The sequence below is a fragment of the Nansenia antarctica genome (assembly GCF_963989245.1).
Source record: "Nansenia antarctica genome assembly, chromosome: 4".
Taxonomy (NCBI): Eukaryota; Metazoa; Chordata; class Actinopteri; order Argentiniformes; family Microstomatidae; genus Nansenia; species Nansenia antarctica.
The window spans coordinates 60,930,923-60,949,633 of record NC_137689.1 but is presented as its reverse complement, the minus strand read 5'-3'; the positions used below and the strand labels follow the sequence as shown (position 1 = coordinate 60,949,633).

General features: G+C 47.0%; 2 protein-coding genes across 2 annotated transcripts in view; both read right to left on the bottom strand.

Annotated features, from left to right (window-relative positions):
- rabgap1 (RAB GTPase activating protein 1) overlaps window positions 1-18,711 on the bottom strand; it is a 53,745-nt gene that overhangs the window by 5,814 nt on the left and 29,220 nt on the right. Inside the window, exons 15-20 of the mRNA XM_080528233.1 lie at window positions 7,298-7,411; window positions 6,564-6,638; window positions 5,880-6,005; window positions 5,608-5,751; window positions 4,508-4,549; window positions 3,817-3,945 (exon numbers count right to left, since the gene is read on the bottom strand). Of these exons, the coding sequence (XP_080384359.1) occupies window positions 3,817-3,945; window positions 4,508-4,549; window positions 5,608-5,751; window positions 5,880-6,005; window positions 6,564-6,638; window positions 7,298-7,411 (630 nt within the window). The remainder of the gene's footprint in view (window positions 1-3,816; window positions 3,946-4,507; window positions 4,550-5,607; window positions 5,752-5,879; window positions 6,006-6,563; window positions 6,639-7,297; window positions 7,412-18,711) is intronic.
- On the bottom strand, window positions 17,334-18,395 carry LOC308154825 (putative G-protein coupled receptor 21; the record flags this gene model as incomplete). Its single annotated transcript, XM_080528044.1, has 1 exon — window positions 17,334-18,395. The coding sequence occupies one exon, from the start codon at window positions 18,393-18,395 to the stop codon at window positions 17,334-17,336; it is 1,062 nt and encodes a 353-aa protein (XP_080384170.1).

The window sequence follows — 18,711 nt, the reverse complement described above, 5'->3', positions numbered from 1 at the left end:
GTAAAGCCCTGTTCCTGTGTTCAACTCTAGTCCTCCATCTGAGAGTCCGAAACCAGACAGGAACCTCACAATTAAAGCACTCTGGGTGTGTCACTGTGGGTGTGTCACTGTGGGTGTTACCGTGTGCGTGTGTGTGTGTGTGTGTGTGTGTGTGTGTGTGTGTGTCTGTCTATGTGTGTGTGTGTGTGTGTGTGTGTGTGTTTTTTCCAACATCCCAAATACACCTGATGTTATCTTTGTTGACACCAGCCACAAGGAGGTGCTGATTATAGAAGTAGGCTGCCCCTTTGACCTGTACATGGACCAGACTTTCCAGGACAAGTATATCAAATACCAACCACTACTTGGTACGATAACCAGCTTTGGGTACAAGTGCAAATTCAGCATACTTGTATTTGGAAGTCTGGGCCATGTATATAAATGCACCATGAGGGGTCTGAGAATTGCTGCAATGACTAAAAGAAAGGCCAAACAGGTTGCCAAATTTTGCTCTGTCTCAGCTATTATTGGCAGCTTGGCCGTGTGGAGAAGGAGGTGTTATGTGTATCCTTAAGTGTTCAGTGCTGCTTAGCCCCGAAATATTTGATTCCCTGTTTGTATAATATAATTTGTGGAACCAAATAAAGTATTCAAATGTTGTACACTACCTGCAATGAAATGATAATGATTACAAAAGGAGAGGAGAGGAGAGAAAGAGGGAGAGAGAGAGGAGAAAGGAGGAAAGGGAGGAGAAAGGAGGAAAGGGAAGAGAAGTGGTGTGATCCAGCCTCTGATCCTGCCACCTGGTTGTGGTCGGGCGCCGTGACAGTGTGAGACTGGCGGTGACAGCTTGGTGACACCCCGGAGACCTCACACACTCCTCTCAGGCCTTAAGCCCCCTATGCCTGCTTAGGGAACAGGCTCTCCTCCCAGTCGGGTGGTCTGCCCTACCCTGTCCTAGGGGTCAGGGGTCAAGGAATCAACATTCCTCCAGCGATGGTCTTTTAATCATTATTGACCATAATTGTCATTACATTGTTACTGTTATTATTACTGTAACAAAGACTGCTATACAGGAAATGGTATTAGGCCCGCTGCATGGTACTGTAGCTGTCCTCTTGTGACCATGATGCTGAATAAGAGATGGAACTGTTTCAAAAACGGTGACACCTGCCCCAATCAGAGTGCAGGTAATCTGTTAACGTCATGTATTACACAAGACATTTGACTATAAGCCAATCCACCTTGGAGTCGTTGTCAGATTATATAGATACTGTATATTGTTTTATTTAAACAAATACATCAACTCATTCAGGTTGGTCTCATAGTGATTCCATCTCACCCAGAGAGACCTGCACAGCAGCAGGGGGAACAATGTTGTAGCCAGGTCACATCATTACTAAATAGTTCCAATAGGTCACCGGGGAGGCTGGTGGAGGGCTCATTGTAACACATGGAACAGGATTAGAAATGGTATCAAACACCTGTGTTCCCTGGATTATAACGAGCCTGTAATGCAGTGTTTTTCAACCTTTTTTGTGCCACGGCACATTTCTTACCTTGAAAAAATCCCACGGCACACCGCCATCCCAAATGTTACAAAATGATACATAGTAGCCTATCATATACGTAACATAATGGGCCAGTTTCACAGACAAGGCTTAAGCCTAATCCTGGACTAAAAAGCATCTTCAATGGAGATTTTACATTGAAAGTGTGATTTAGTCCAGGACTAGGCTTAAGCCTTGTCTGTGAAACCGGCCCTATATGAACTTGTCGTTATACTCACTCAGTGCGAAGCCTGGCCCTGTATGTTGGCCATGTATGCGAGCCTTGCGCACAATTTGTCACTTGCAAGCAGCATTGCGTCATCACACTTCTCATCAGTTAAAACGGTTTTCAGCTCCTCCCGTAACTCAAACACGCGGGCCGGCACTTTTCCGCGGGACAATCATCGGCGTATGGAGCAATAACGTCTTATGCTGGGCTCCCATCTCTTCACATAATGCTGCATATAAGCGGCTTTTCAGAGGTCTTGTTTTTACAAAGTTTACCATACGAACAACAGCTATCTCCATCAGTGCAGACACATCAGTGTCCCACTGAAGTCCTCCCCTGTTGTTGTTTTTATCCAATGTCTTGCAAAAAAGAACATTTCTGTGATTGTGTCTCCATCCACAAAGCGTGCATTGGCCAAGAGTTGAGCCAATACTCAAGTTGCAAAGCAAACTGCCCACTGCCACGTATCTTCTCCAAAACAACATTTTCGATGTCTGCAGACATGTCATCAATGCGTCTGGCAATCGTCTTAATGAATGAACGAAACAATGTAGGTTATTTTTATCATCTTGGGGTATGGGCATACAATCGTTAGGTTTTTCAGTCACGTATTCACACACCCTCGATACGCTTTTCTCTGACTGTTACCATTCTTAAGCCGATCTTTTTGGGCTCGTCAACTTCTAACATTACACTCTGTAATATCATATTTCTTGGCTCCTCGACAGTTTGATGCCTCTGCTTCATTGACCACCATGGTCTTAAAATTGGCATCGTAACTCCGCCTCTGTTGTTTGTTAACTTGACCAACCAAGTGAGTCTCTGCGGTGTCTCTCCGCGGGTGTGTGTGTGTGTGTGTGTCTCCATCTCTCCAGGCACCCGTCACTGGGGTGTGTGTGAGAGGGAGAAACACGGTGGCTCGCGTGGGGAACAGTCTTTTGGCGCCATACGTTGTTGTGAATTAATATTGACGTGTAAAAGTCTAGGGCGCGAATATAAGACGATGCAACTTTTTACGACTTTTTTTCCGGGGAAAAAACCCTGTCTTATATTCGGGTCAATACGGTAAGTGGAATTTGATAATTTCCCACGGCACATCTGATGATCTCTCACGGCACACTAGTGTGCCGCGGCACAGTGGTTGAAAAACACTGCTCTAATGTCTACAACCTCCACCAGCCTCACCCTGTTACATAACCCATGTACATACAGTGGTAAGAAAAAGTAAGTGAACCCTTTGGAATGACCTGCCTTTATGTACAAATGTGTCAATAATGCAAGAGTATAATGCAAAATAATAACAATAATGCAAAATCCAAGAGTTCACTTACTTTTTCCACTAGCGCTGTAAATGTTCAATGAAGACATGAAAGATTATAATTGTTTGTGTTATCAGCTTAAGCACGTTGTCTTTGTCTGACTTAGATGAAGATCAGATCACATTTTAAGACCAATTAATGCAGAAAACCAGGTCATTCCAAAGGGTTCACATACGTTCTCTTGCCACTGTATGTTCCAGAAATAAACTAAAATTGGACAAATAAGTCTTTCTAGCACAAGCCTTCGAGACCAGAGCTCAATACAGGTTGACAGCAATGGGTAATGTGTAGTAACCGTAGGAGATGCAACAGTGCCCTCTACTGGTTACTCTAGAGTAGTGGACACAAACTCTATGATCCATCCATCAGCAGTACACGTATTAGCCTTATTGGAGCATAGAAAGTGCCCCATTAGAATAAACCCCCCTACTGTATAATTATCTATCCACCTGTTTGCCAGTAAGGAGGCCTGCCTGCCTTGCATTCAGTTAAAGTCAACAAGAGCTGCGTTAGCTTGTGGGACTAAACCCCGACCCCTTTCATAGCAAGGGTGACTAGTCGATATTATAACATATATCCTACCTTTCTACTCATCAAAACGCCCTCATGACCACACAAACTGAGCACAAAAACAACAAGGCTGAATCACCCAGAGTGGATTCAACATGGCGGCCCTAAGAGAAGGACTAGTTAACTAAAAGTTGGAGCCTGGCAGGACTTTCTGACAGGGATAAATTACCTTCATGCTGCAGGCCAGCTCCATCAGCTTCTTAGCGTTCTCCTCAGAGCGGTACCGCTTAGGAACGGGGACCCGGAAGAACTTGAGTGCCCCTTCAAAGTCGGTGTTGAGCAGGTCGTCCTTAGAGGTCTGTGGGGGGGGGGGGGACAGGGGAACATAGCGTGAGAGTGAGATCTGCACAGCAAGGGGGGGGCTCTGTTCCAGCCTCTGGCCCAGGCCACAGTCCTCTCTCTGTACTGCTGCCAGCAGCATAGAGAATAGAGAGGGAGGAACACAATGTGTTTGTGTGTGTGTGTGTGTGTGTGTGTGTGTGTGTGTGTGTGTGTGTGTGTGTGAGTGTGTGTGCGTGAGTGTGTGTGTGTGTGTGTGTGTGTGTGTGTGTGTGTGTGTGTGTGTGTGTGTGTGTGTGTGTGTGTGTGTGTGTGTGTGTGTGTGTGTGTGTGTGTGTGTGTGTGTGTGTGTGTGTGTGTGAGAAGGGCACTGAGGCCCTTGGCATTGTCTCGAAACTTGCAGTGAGTCGCTGTGGCAACGAGGCCTTGTGACTGCTGTTGTGTGTCTGTTCGTGTGTGCGTGTGTGTGTGTGTGTGTGTGTGTGTGTGTGTGTGTGTGTGCGTGTGTGTGCGTGTTAGAGTGTGTTTTTTTGTGGAAGTGTCTCCAGTTTCCACTAGACTGTGCCAGAGAACTGCCTTACCTTCAGAAGAGCCAGAGCCACGTTAAAGATCACACTGATACCCTGAAATAGAGAGAGACTGTGAGTTAGTGAAGGCCTGGGGGATGGAGCAGGAGAAACAGGAGGTGTTGAGGGAGGACATGTAGGTAGAGTGGGTTAGGGTGAGGGGAGAGAGATGGAGGGAGAGAGATGGAGGGAGAGAGATGGAGGGAGAGAGATGGAGGGAGAGAGATGGAGGGAGAGAGATGGAGGGAGAGAGATGACAGAGAAGGAGAGGCATGAGAGTAGACAGACAGGTAGGTGGAGAGTAGACAGACAGGTAGGTGGAGAGTAGACAGACAGGTAGGTGGAGAGTAGACAGACAGGTAGGTGGAGAGTAGACAGACAGGTAGGTGGAGAGTAGACAGACAGGTAGGTGGAGAGTAGACAGACAGGTAGGTGGAGAGTAGACAGGCAGGTAGGTGGAGAGTAGACAGACAGGTAGGTGGAGAGTAGACAGACAGGTAGCTTCAGCGTAGACAGACAGGTAGCTTCAGCGGTAGACAAACAGGTAGGTGGAGAGTAGACAGATAGGTAGGCGGAGAGTAGACAGACAGGTAGGTTAAGGGTAGACAGACAGATAGGTTGAGGGTAGACAGACAGGTAGCTTCAGGGTAGACAGACAGGTAGCTTCAGGGTAGACAGACAGATAGGTTGAGGGTAGACAGACAGATAGGTTAAGGGTAGACAGACAGATAGGTTAAGGGTAGACAGACAGGTAGGTTAAGGGTAGACAGACAGGTAGGTTAAGGGTAGACAGACAGATAGCTTCAGGGTAGACAGACAGGTAGGCGGAGAGTAGACAGACAGGTAGGTGGAGAGTAGACAGACAGGTAGCTTCAGGGTAGACAGACAGGTAGGCTAAGGGTAGACAGACAGGTAGGTTAAGGGTAGACAGACAGGTAGGTTGAGGGTAGACAGACAGATAGGTTAAGGGTAGACAGACAGGTAGGTTAAGGGTAGACAGACAGATAGCTTCAGGGTAGACAGACAGGTAGGCGGAGAGTAGACAGACAGGTAGGTGGACAGACAGACAGACAGACAGACAGACAGACAGACAGGCAGGCAGGGAGGCAGGGTACCTCACACAGGAGCAGGTCTATGATGTGGAACACCATATAGAGAGGGAACTTGGCGGTGAAGAGGGTGAGGAACCACTGGGAGGCGTACATGTGAGCCTCCAGACCCACGTTCAGGAAGTGATTATACAGGTCTGGAAGGTACTCCTGATACAGACACAGACAACAGACATTACTAATCAACATGAGTAAACAAAGAAAGGTCATAATAAACAACCTTTACAGGAACATGTAAATACTTACAATATAACATCATGCTAAATGCTCCCACACACCTGCATCAGTCTCTCCAGCTGGAAGAACTTGCAATGTAGATCCTCAAAGTTCTGCTTGAAGAGCTCCCTGAGTCCGTAGTCAAACATGATCTTGACCAGCACACTGAAGGCCTGCTCCTCAGGCATCTACCACACACACAGAGAGAGAGAGAGAGAGAGAGAGAGAGAGAGAGAGAGAGAGAGAGAGAGAGAGAGAGAGAGAGAGAGAGAGAGAGAGAGAGAGAGAGATAGGGCATATAAGCAATATTTACCAGCACACTTCTCCTATGTGAAGAACAGCACTGGAACACACTTGAGTAGAAAGCTCTTTTGATGACAAGCTCTACACAATAGGCCATTTAAGCACTGGGAGTTGTGTTATCTTTCTGACAAGAAAACCCTGCATTCCCCAGCATCTCCGCTAGATGGCAATGTTTCCTTCAGAAAGACCTGTGTTTTGGAGCCATGCTACCTGGTAGAGACATCCCCTCTGAGACTGGCCACCGTGCTCCACCAGAACCCTGAACACGTGACGAAAGAGAGAGAAGGAGGAGGGGTGGGGGAGTGAGAGAGAGCGAGAGAGAAAGAGAGGGGGAGAGAGAGAGCGCGAGAGAGAGGGGGGGCGGGGGAGAAAGAGAGAGAGAGAGAGAGAGAGAAAGCACAAGAGAGTGATGGAGGCTATGGAGGCGGTCATGGGTAACTCACATGCAGCAACAGCACAGCAGCCAGGAAGGACTGACCCTGGCAGTAGCCAATCTCCTCGTCATACACAGAGTAGGCCTGGGGAGGAGAGAAAGAGGAGGAGGGACTCCATGTTAGCACTCCACTCAATTCAAATGCTTTATTGGCATTACTATTACTCCATTACTTTTACCATACTTCATACAGATACAGCTAGGTCTCCTCTTCACTGTGAGATTGACCAGTATGGGTTTGAACTCAATGAACTGTAAATGGAGGGTGGACTGAGGGATAGCCCTACGGAGCTAGAAGCCCTGTAATGAGGTGCCAATCTCAGGGAGAGCTAGTGAATAATTCAGGCACCTGCGGTTATTGTGTGAAAAGGATTGATGCCTTTTACCTGACCTGTACAGTATTATGGATGAATGAGGCAGATCCCAAATTGAAATAACTTACGAGCGCCGCGAAAACTTTCTAAGTTGTAAGGGGGATCGTTTCTGAACCCGGTGAACCACCACAAAAAATGTTTGCTCATTGACGAATCTGTCGCCTCTGGCCGGTAGACTGCCGACTCTCACACCCTGCCTCAGTTTATCATTCTGAAACTGTTAGCCCAATGACCCAACTACTGTACCTAATTAACATAGCCAAAGACAAACTCTGTCTATAATAATATTCTGAAGTGTTCAGTAAGGCAGTAGTAATTACAGTAGTATAGTAGTAGAGTTGAACAGACAGACAGACAGACAGACACTCACCTTGCATATCTTGTACAGCGAGTCCTGACCATCTCCTCCAGTGTCCTTGAAGTAGTCATGTGCCGGGAATGTGCGGTTGATGTCTCTGGTGATGGCACTGTCCTGGGGTGACTCCTGAGACAGACAGGAGAGAGGGGGGGAGAGAGAGAGAGGGAGGGAGAGAGAGAGAGAGGAAGTAAATTAAGTTAATATAATACAATAAGCGTGGCTACTCTTCAGTCATGTACTGACACACCATAGTAAAGGCCTGGTCAATTAGAACATTTGGTCAATTAGAGCTTACGAGGTCATGCAGCAACCATCATGCTAGTAAAGTGAATCAACTATTATGTTGTGCCCCCACCAGGGGGCAGTGTTCTATGTGAAATCCCTGCAGACCTTGAAGACCCAGTTGAATCACTGGGGCACAGAGCATATCCGCTGGTACAGAGTGTTCCTTCCCTTTCCCAGCCAGTGTGTGTATGTATGTGTGTGTGTGTGTGTGTGTGTGCGTGTGTGTTGCTGCAGCCTCCCAATCTGTTTCTCTCTGGGGGGAGGGCCGGGGGGCTACAGATTACAGCAACACTCAGATCTGTACACACAACACATCTGAGAGGGTCTGACACTCTCTCTGAGACCCCCAGCAACAAAGGGGTGCTGGGAACGGGGCCAAGAACAGGGCACCACACACACACACACACACACACACACACACACACACACACACACACAGTGGGGATGTCTGTTGGTATACCCCAGTCACCTATTGTGATGTTAGTTTTTTTCCGAGGGCTTCAGCGTGCATTGGCAATAATCCATTCCATTGGGGCAGAAGAATCAACCTTTCCCTCACCCCTGTCAAGGCAGTGTGGAGGATGGGGGGATGACTGGCGAAGGGGGAGAAGAGAAGAGGGAAGGGGAGAAGAGAGAGGGTTTTGTGTGGGCTCGGAATCAGCTACCCCACTGTATCAGCCAATTAAGAGGATTTCTGAACGGGGGGCGCCTGCCACCTGACGTAACCAGTCCAGCCCTGCGGTGCATCATGACAGGGCAAGGGCACCATGAAGAACATCTGAAATGTTACAACTGGCTTATGTGGGCCAGCGAGCGTTGGGGGGGGGGGGTTAGATGCTGGTGGTCGTAGCAGCGGTACTCCCTCCTGGCCCACGCATGGCCGCCCTGCTGGTATGACCCTAGAGAAAGAGAGAACATACCACTGGGACTACTGGTCATGTGACGACGGCGGCGAATGGGGAATGACACTTTCCTATGCCCTGTATGTCGACGGCACTGGCACTGTATGTCACATGGCCAGGTTTAGGAGATCACATGTTTTGGAATCCTCCCCGTCCACTGAAGTCCATGTGACTACTGTACTGTACTGTACTGTACTGTCCTGTATGCTATGGCCATATGGCTTATGTGTACTGTATGTGCACATGCTTGAGTGTGCAGAAACACAGAGGTGAAGACATGCTGTAGAAACAGACATTAAAGGGACAAAGACCCAGAGTAGGGTTTAGATTGGTTTAACCATTTAGAAATTACAACCTGTTTTATACATACTCCACTAGCTATTTCGGGACACCAAAGGATTGGACAGGTGTTGCTGATTAGTCAGTACCGATTCGAGGCTTTGCATTTGCCTTTGGAGTCTGCTATTGGTGTCTCTCAACATGAAGACCAAAGAGACATCAATGAAAGTCAAGGAAACAAACCATTATGAAATACCAGAAAAATCTATCAGAAACATAGCCAAACCCTTAGGCTTAACCAAAATCAACTGTTTATTTGGAGCTTATATGATTTTTTCCCAATAGTTTTGGAGCCCTGAAATATGGGGAGTATGTTTAAAAAATCAAACCCTTTGTACTTTCTAAATGGTAAACCCAATCTGAAAAACCTACTTTGGCCCCATATTAATGGTTTGATGGAATTGTTTGTTGGAATCCAAACTGTTTGGAAAACGTAGCTACCAGAAGACAAAATGCTTCCTCTTTCCAATACTTATGGAGGCCACAGTCTGTAGGCAGTTGTATGGTTCTGGAGATAATGAATGTGATGTTAAAAATTACCTCACAACACCTTACAGGCCTGACAGAAACCCCACATAATTCCTCTCACTCAACTCAACCCAGGTCATAATGATATACCACTAACCACAACCACAAGCCCCATAAATCTACAGCAGACAGATGCATTTTCCTCCTATCCATCATCATCAGACTCATCCTGGCCCAGACCAATGACTGAATAAACAGGGGGAGAGTGGAGCAGCTCATGGTTAACCAGACGCTCTTTAAATACACTGGTGAACAGTGTTGGGCCTAAGCCTTACTAATGACCTGCGATATGCCTCTGGTATGTTTGTGTGTGCGTGCGCGCGTGTGTGAGTGTGATCTGATCTTAGCACCCTCCTTGCTGTGTGTTCGCTCCTACACCACAGCCAATCAGCTACATTGATTCCACCTCAGACTTGTTAGCACAATTAGCTGTAGGGAAAGAGCCAAAACTGTGTCAGTGCTGGGGGGCCTAACGAGGCTACTGCTAATGTAGCTGATTGGCTGTGGTCCTTGTGTAGGTCCTGTAGGTCCTTGTGGGTGGAGGAGAGCAATATCACGTAAGTGAGGAGTGTCTGGATTGAGATCTGGATACAGTATGTAACATTTATTTGGAGCTCAGTTGTAGGCCTGGATTGAAAAGTATTTGAAATTCTTTCAAATAAGAGCGCTTGTTGAGCCTGCCTGGAGGACAGGAGAGGACGGAAGGAATGACACAAAATCTACTCCAGGATCCACATCTCAGGGTAAGTTGAGGCCAGTGACTAATATCATCTGTAACATCTGTGCCCTGTGTGGGGCGCGGTGGTTTAAAAAACAAAGAGCTCTTTAAAAGCTTGGCGATGTACTGTGCATTTCATTGCAATCAGTCCCATGGCTGCAGGGAGCATGTGTCATTTCTGCTCTTGCAAAGCTTTTTGTTTGAGAACTCAGAGTCACTGTGAAGAACCAGAGCCGATGGGCAACCGACCTCCCTCAGAGAGGACAATGGGGAGAGGAGAGTGTGTGTGTGTGTGTGTGTGTGTGTGTGTGTGTGTGTGTGTGTGTGTGTGTGTGTGTGTGTGTGTGTGTGTGTGAGGGAGGGAGAGACCAATGGTACTTATTAACCAAGGAATGTACACCGCAGCATGGCACACACTCACTGTCAACTTAGGCTACTACTCACATAGGCTACTACTCACTCTGTGTGTGGGAGATAATGAATGAGGAAGAGTTGTTTTACACTATTTAATGTAATGTATGTAATTCATTATTTACATGGAGCAACATTTAGGTTAAAGCCATGTGACATGTAGGTTATAGCCATGGTGCAACCAATGGCTCTACTGTCTGAATTTTGTATTATACAAAACTCACAAAACATAAAATTAAAAAACTAAAAAGACCACACCTCAAATACATACCCTGAGGACTGGCTTAATTCCTCTTAATACATCCCTAATAATTCCCCAGTCACCCTGATATGGCTAGCCTGCATTATGATGATCCCTCATTATTATAACGCAATATAACAGAGATTAGCCATATGAGGGCTAGGCTAACACCGCAGCATCCCCAGCAGCAGAGGGCCAGGGTGGAACCCCCCATTAGCCATATGAGGGCTAGGCTAACACCGCAGCATCCCCAGCAGCAGAGGGCCAGGGTGGAACCCCCCATTAGCCATATGAGGGCTAGGCTAACACCGCAGCATCCCCAGCAGCAGAGGGCCAGGGTGGAACCCCCCTTGCATTTTTTAGTACGGGGTTCTACAAGAGGAATTGTGGCCACCATGCAATATTCATCCTCCACCACGCCAGAGACCAAGGTTACAGTCTCCCCTTAAAAGCTCTTACTGTACCATCACATGGTCACCTCACATCACTCCCACCTCACTCTCTCCAATGAACCACTTACTAACCCCATCTCTAATGTGTTTCCTCGTTCTATCCACCTCTCCTTTTCATCCTTCCTTTCTACCCCTCTCCTTAAAATGCCACACTCGTACTGTAGTGTAGATAACACTGGGGTGGAATTGGATCCTCCCAGGTCTGTTTATCAGCTCTACCTGATGTCATCGTTGCTCCTAAGAGTACTACAAGTGATATGGCACCTGCCTCTCTCTAGCACAGCCAGGGAGGAGCACCGGGAGGTGACACAAGGCTCCGGGATCCCCCTGTTCTGGGAACCACATAGAGTGGAATTACAGTACACACACACACACACACACACACTGTGAAAACACACTTTACAAACACACACACTACACACCCACACAAGCACGCACGCACACACACACACACACACACACACACACACACACACACACACACACACACACACACACACCATCCACCCACGCCACTGCTGCAGATTAGAATCTTAGCAAGCCCCCTGTTCAAAGATTAATTACCCTGCCCTCCATTATTGATGCTCTGTTTATCTGGAACAGAACAGGCTCTAAATAATGCATTGACACACGGTCACTCTGCACACTGGCTCACTGGAGAGGCAGGGGCCGATTCAGCACAAGCTCCAGGACAGGACCACTATGGCTGATCAACAGCCAATGGCCTGAGATACTGTACCACCTGAGATACTGTACCACCTGAGATACTGCACACACCAGGCCAGGAGAAGCCCTGGAACCACGGGAGCCATCTTTAAACTCACCAACCTAAACTCAACATGGTAAAATAGAAAGTGGTTGACTGGCCAGGTGTCAGTGATAGTTTGATTGACTTGAACTGAATCAGTCTGTAATTCTGAAGCAGACAGCACTCGTTCTCTCTCTCTCAAGGTTTCTGTTCCAACTTCCATAGAGGAAAGACTGAAACGAAAAGAAAGCAAGCGCGAGAAGAATGGCAGGAAGAAAAGAATAATAAACAAAGAGAACTCATGGCAGACGGGGTCAGAAACAGAACAACAATTTTCTTTTTTCAACCAGAAACCGTGTTCATTCCACCACCACCACACCCTAGGCCGGGGTTGGCCTGGACTGGGCCCTGGTCTGGGCCCTGGTCTGAGAGACTCTCTGCTCTCCGTCACTGATAAGGATCCATGTTTACATTTGGCCCACATTACATGGGTTATCTACGGCCCTGAGACCCTTTAAAAACCCCAGTGACCAAGACCAATTAGCGTCCGTCAGCCCGTCTCAGCCCCCTTGCGTGAGTGGAGAGAGAAAACAGTGTTTGGTGATGCTGGTGGTAGTGATGGTGTGTGTGTGTGTGTGTGTGTGGAGGAGGGGAGGGCTTCCGCGGGAAGCACTGTACCCGTTCCCCCATTGTTTACAGCTCAGGGTTTATTCTGATTTACACAATGGCCGAAATGGCATTTTGTTTGCCTTTCTTGGGACTGATTATGAAACCTACACTGGGGGTGATGAAAGCCCAGCCATGAGGGGGTGGGTGGGTGGGTAGTATGGGAGAGAGGGGAGGAAGGCTGGGTCCTCTTCTTCTCCCCACTCACCTCAGGCCCTGTTATGTGCGCATCACCCCCCCAGACAGCCCCCCCTCAGCCATGAACACCAGAGCCCTGCTGGGTGTGTCTCACATCATAGGGAGTGGCCCTTTCCTCTGGGTAGCATGGCTGGAGCCCTGACTCTGGCTTCAGCTCCAGTACCAGCTCCGGGCATGGACACGCACAGTGCTAAGAATAACCCGTGTATGAAAGAGGCTCTTCTTCCACTGAACTTCTGATTTCACAGATAATGGTGCTAGTATGCGGCAATCCGTATTCTTTTTGTGGTGAAACACACTCGCAAATACATGCCCATTATACTTTCTAAGCATGTGAACACACTCAAACCTCTTTTTTTCCATATATTTTTGTATATCTCTCTCTCTCTCTCTCTCTCTCTCTCTCTCTCTCTGCGTGCATGCGCACACGTACACATGCACACACACCTTATCACACACGTCCATGCTTTTTCAAAACACAAAGCAAAGCAATAACCAGCAGGAAGTTTGAATACATTTAGATAAGATCACATTTATTTGCTCAGTGCAGATATACCAGAATATAAATATATCGCAGACAATCTTATTCTAAAACATGACATCATCACAAAGCTCAGGGTACTGAGGAACCTCACATATGCAATACAGAGGACACAATTCTTTTAAGTTCCACACGATTGAGTTTAACCAGAATTTGTGATGATCAAAACATTGAAATGTTCAATGTTCCTTGTGTAAAAAAATAATGAAAAAAACAAAAAAACATCCAACATGTTTTGGGACATTTCCAAGCAAAAGTCTTGTTAATGTGGCCATTCTCTCTTAATCTGATAAAAATCTGAGCCACTTAAAACAGTTGGGTCATGAGCCATCCATTAGAGGGTTTGGCCTAACAATTTAGAGAATTAGGAAAATACATGAGAAAATTCAATTCAAAGAACATGTCTGCTAACAGATAGAAAAAGTGTGTACGGTATGTGTGTGTGTGCATGTGTGTGTGCGTGGTGTAGTTAGGGGCACACTCTGTTCCAGCATTGGCATCAATGCTCCCTGCATCAGGTCTCATGTCTCCTAATATGGCACTGCAGAGAGCAGGTCATCATGGGAGTTTGGGTCCCCCGAGATCACTAGCCCTTGACGTTTTCCCACAGGAAAGGGAAAGAAGGGCCATGCGGCTCTTTGGCATCGAAATGTCCCGAAATGTTACATCAGCAAAGAAACTTGGCCCTAGGGTTAGGAGCCCCTTTCTTAAAGTAACATTCACTGCTGGTAGAATAGAGTGTTAAACTGACACCTGGATGGCGCTACAGTACATCTGCCTCAAAACAAGGATAAACTCAAGCTATCCTTAGTACTCTTGAAAACTCCTTGAAGTTTGTTTGTTTTTTTTTTCTTTGCAAAAAGATACAAAGACACCTGAATTATCTTTTAGATACTGTACATACAAGATGTAAACAATAAATACAAGTAAAAAAATAATTTGCTGTCAGACCCTCAAAAGGTCTCATTGAACCATTTTTGGTACAACCGCAGGAATACTGTAACTTTCTGGATGGTTTAAGAAACAGATGATTATGCCACCACAAGTGTTCTTATGAGTGTTACACAGTTTTGTTTTTTTAATCAACATTTGGCATGGTTAACATGAGCGAACATTCTCTTAGAGAATTGAGCTGCCTGTCTAAGACACCAAAAAACACCCAAGACCCCCCAAAACGATAAAAAAACAAACAGTCTGGAAGTCATATGAAGTCAATAAAGCGAATAGTGTGACCAATCACGTAGTCAGAGAGAAAGAGATTGACATCTATTGTTTCAACAGAGTGAGAGACCAAAAAAAGCCTTTTCTCTATCTTGTAAAACACTTACAAAGGACCACTTAACCAACTATTGCACTGTGCCCGTCTACAGTCTGGCGGTGAAGATGACAATTCATTTGTATGTTGTCCGAGCCAATCCATGGCTTACTTCTCATGGTCAGTTTTGTAATAAAATCCCAAAATCAAACACATAGTCATTACTTTTCTTCTTCTTCTTTTTTTTTTTTTTAAAATGTGCACAAAACCACAGTATGTACACTGAAAAGAAAAGATCTCAATGAGTTGGTCGACTTGAAGGAAAAACCCTTCATACTGAATCTTCAAACCCAGAACAACAGTACTGGATTAAATACAGAGGCATAACTACAGACCCACTCAACATCCACCTCCTCATCCCTGCACATCTCAACATGAAAACAACCACAACAGTAGTGTATGTTCACTTTGTTTTCTCTCACTCTGTCATTCTGTCTCATTCTTCACATATACAAGAAAATGCAATAAATAGTCAACTTTGGTACAGTACATTAGGAAAATAAAGCTACTGAATCTATTGCTTCCAAATGGAGGAGTACCATTAACAAAAAGAAAGTGTCAAAAGACCAAAGCCTGTCATACACAAGCTGGCAGAAACACACAGTGACTATGAGAGTAGAACATTTGAACAGGTGATCAGTTTCCTAACTTTGCATCTGCCCTGTGTGTGTGTGTGTGTGTGTGTGTGTGTGTGTGTGTGTGTGTGTGTGTGTGTGTGTGTGTGTCCCAATATCAGTAAGGGAAATGCCACTAAACAACTTGACTGCTGAATGCTTACGTTTTTTTTTAAACAAACGTATTTTTATTTCTCAAACTTTGATATTAACAAGATTGTTAAATCCATCATTTTTTGAATCATAAGGATGCACCATATGACCATCTGACAGTCTGCTCTAGTCTGAACCAGCCTGCTCAGCTCTCCCCCCATGCTGTGACAGTGAATGTCTAGAAGCACCTGGAGCTTGGCATGCTGTTGTCAGTGGTGCTCAGGCCAGGTTTTACCACCGCTCTGCTGTTTATCTTGGGGCTCACTGACGCACTCCACAGCTGCTGCTTCTCTCCTCTCTCTTTATCCCCCTCTTTGTCTGTGATGTAATGAGCAAAGTAGTAGACGACTGGTTTACAATACCCATACGCAGATGTTCCTCAGCTACATACTAGTACCAGCATCTCATAACAGTCTAACCCTTCACCGTCACCACTCACTGCATCGAACCCCAAACACACAAACACAAGTCTGAACAAAGTCTGTTGGATCTACTGAGCAACACTGAACGGAGCAGAGCAAAGTTTTATAAACTTGCTCGATTCAATTGACACTTATGGATTTTACCACACCGTCCAACCTCTCCTATTGAGCACAGGCACAAACCACAGCTCATATCAGCAGATACTCCTGACTGGGTGGGGTTTCTCTACAATCTAGATCAGAGATAAAGTGAAGTCACACACCACCGTTCTCAGAAAGGTCAGAGTTCTCTCCTCTCTTTGAGCTTGCCCCTGGCTCTGAGTGGAGACAAGAGAGTTGTCAGGGAGAATGGAGCATTTGTCTGCTCTGTATTCATGTGTTTGTGTGTGTGTGTGTGTGTGTGTGTGTGTGTGTGTGTGAGCAAACTCTGACTAGAGGCACGGTTATGCAATCACAGCACAGCATTAAGTGACGCGATAATTGGAAGAACATGCAAATGTGACATTTTCAAATCAGATGCTGCCGCCTATCTTTTGGGGGTAAAATTCATCATTAAAAAAAAATCAGGGTTTAATCTGAGTGTACGAGTTACTGATTGGCTCACTCACAGTGAGTCAACAACAACGAAGCAAAGCGTTGACGATGATAAGACTCCCTGGACTCAACAATCACTTTTGATTCTCACTGATTTTAACACAACAATCACATTATCCATCAGATTGGCTGGAATTGCAAAGAGTCATCCAGTGAATGGTTGCTCTGGTTCCTCAGTAGTGAGGCTGACTGATACTCCTCCCAGTGTTTGATCCTCCAAACACATCACGCCGTACCTGCCTCAGAAGAACCCAGAAATAAATTATGTCATTGCTTCTCCAAAGAGTCTGAGCTTGCTGTACCCTTAAACTGACAGTGTTGTAATGTTCTGTTTGAGCGGTTAAACAAAACCCAAAAAACAAGGAAAAGAGCACAGATAAACATTTGTATACGTCATTGTAACCCTGTTGTCCCCTTAGCATAAGAAAGACCAGTCAAGTGTTTTCTTTTTTTAAAATAAGGTGAGTCTTTTTGCATTCAATATATTGAAGGCCTGGCACAAAAACACACATTGTATCACAAACTGTTGGGAAGATACAAAGAGTTTTGAAAAACTCAACCCAAAAAGAAAATGTGTTCTCACAGTTTGTGTTTTGGCAAGTAATGCAGAGGGGATCCAACCATGCTCTGTAAACAGCAGGCGCTGCAACCTAGCCCAAGCTCCTTGATCCATATCTGAAGTCAAGGGGGTAACTCCCCATTTCTCAGACTCCCCTCCTCCCTGCTCCCTCTGCCGGGCTGAGCTGTACTTCTCACACGGGGCTCACATGCCCTGGAGGGGAACTCTCTCAGAGCCAGCCAGCTGTGGCCAGGAACCCAAACTCTTAACAGTCTGGAAACAGCAGCACAAATCCCCAGCCTGATCCCTCAGTATGGGACACACTTTATTGACACGCCAATCTCGTGGGTCTCGGGGCGCTCCTACACGTGGCATGTTGAACTGACGTGCCCTGCCCCCTGACCTGGCCCTGGCCCGAAGGGCTTCTTGCTGTCCACACGCTGCACACAGAAGGAGCAGAGGCGTTTGAGGCCCTTGCGGAAAGCGCTGTTTGACAGGCTGTAGATGAGGCAGTTGCAGAAGCTATTACTGATGGCCAGCCAGGTGGTGAGGAAGGAGGCGGCCGGATGGTAGTAGATCCCTGCGCTCTCCAGCAAGAAGTATATGATGTAGGGCAGCCAGAGGACGTAAAAGACGCTGGTAATGCGAAAAAGTACCATGGCATAGCGCTTGTCTGTGCAGGCGGGCTGCGGTTGACCCCCCTCTCCAGATGCGCCCTCCTGTGGGCCGAAGCGGGCACGGCGTTCGCTGATCTCACGTGTGTGCTGCCGGCATATGCGGAAGATGTTGGCGTACGTGAAGCAGACAGTGAGAGTGGCCGGTGCGTACACCAGCGCCACGATGAAGGAGGTGAAAAGGGGCCGAGTGCCCCACTCCTCTGCACACCACTCCACCACGTCACCATGGTACCCGGGCTTACCCCAGCCAAAGAAGGAGGGTAGGAAGATAAGGGCAGAGTAGAGCCAGATGAGGGCGATACAGATGCGGATGCGGCACGGTGTCACCAGGGTGGCATAGGAGAGCGGCCGTGTGATAGCCATGTAGCGGTCCACGCTAACGCAGGCTAGCGAAGCCATGGAGACACTCTTCAGCACGGATACCATGTAGCCAAAGACCTTACAGGTGACCTCCTCGTCCAAGCCTTGGAGGTGGTGCAGCAGGGACAGCGAGGGGATGAGGCAGCTGACTCCCACCAACAGGTCAGCGTAAGCCATGGTCTGGATGAAGGCACTGGTGGTGTGGTGGTTGAGCAGTGGGGCACAGTGGAAGACGAAAATCACCACCAAGTTGCCAGAAATGATGAGGATGGTGAGCAGCACGATAACGGCCACCTCCAACAAGCAAGTGTTGAAGATCTGGGAGTAGCCGACGTCCAGGAGGCAGAATGGAGAGCCGCTCTGGTTCAGGTCCAGGGTAGAGTTCATCTTGCAGGGAGCTTTCAGATGGGCCCTGTGTTTATCCTAGTGACAGGGGGGTTGGTCAGTGGCTGCTCTTAGCCCAGCAGACCATGCTGGAGCCCCACACAGAGCTGTGTTCCCTCTGCCATGTCAGCAGCTCTGGGTGAGACACATGGAGAAAAGGATTCCCCCAGGGCAACCCCGACTGCAGAGCACAGAGGGGTCACGCACAGACAAAACTGATAGGCGAGGACCAGCAGTCCTTCCTCCTCTTCACAGAAATAAACAGTGTTACACAGGGCACGCTGCGAGTCGGCAACAACAGCAGAGAAAAAAGAAACAG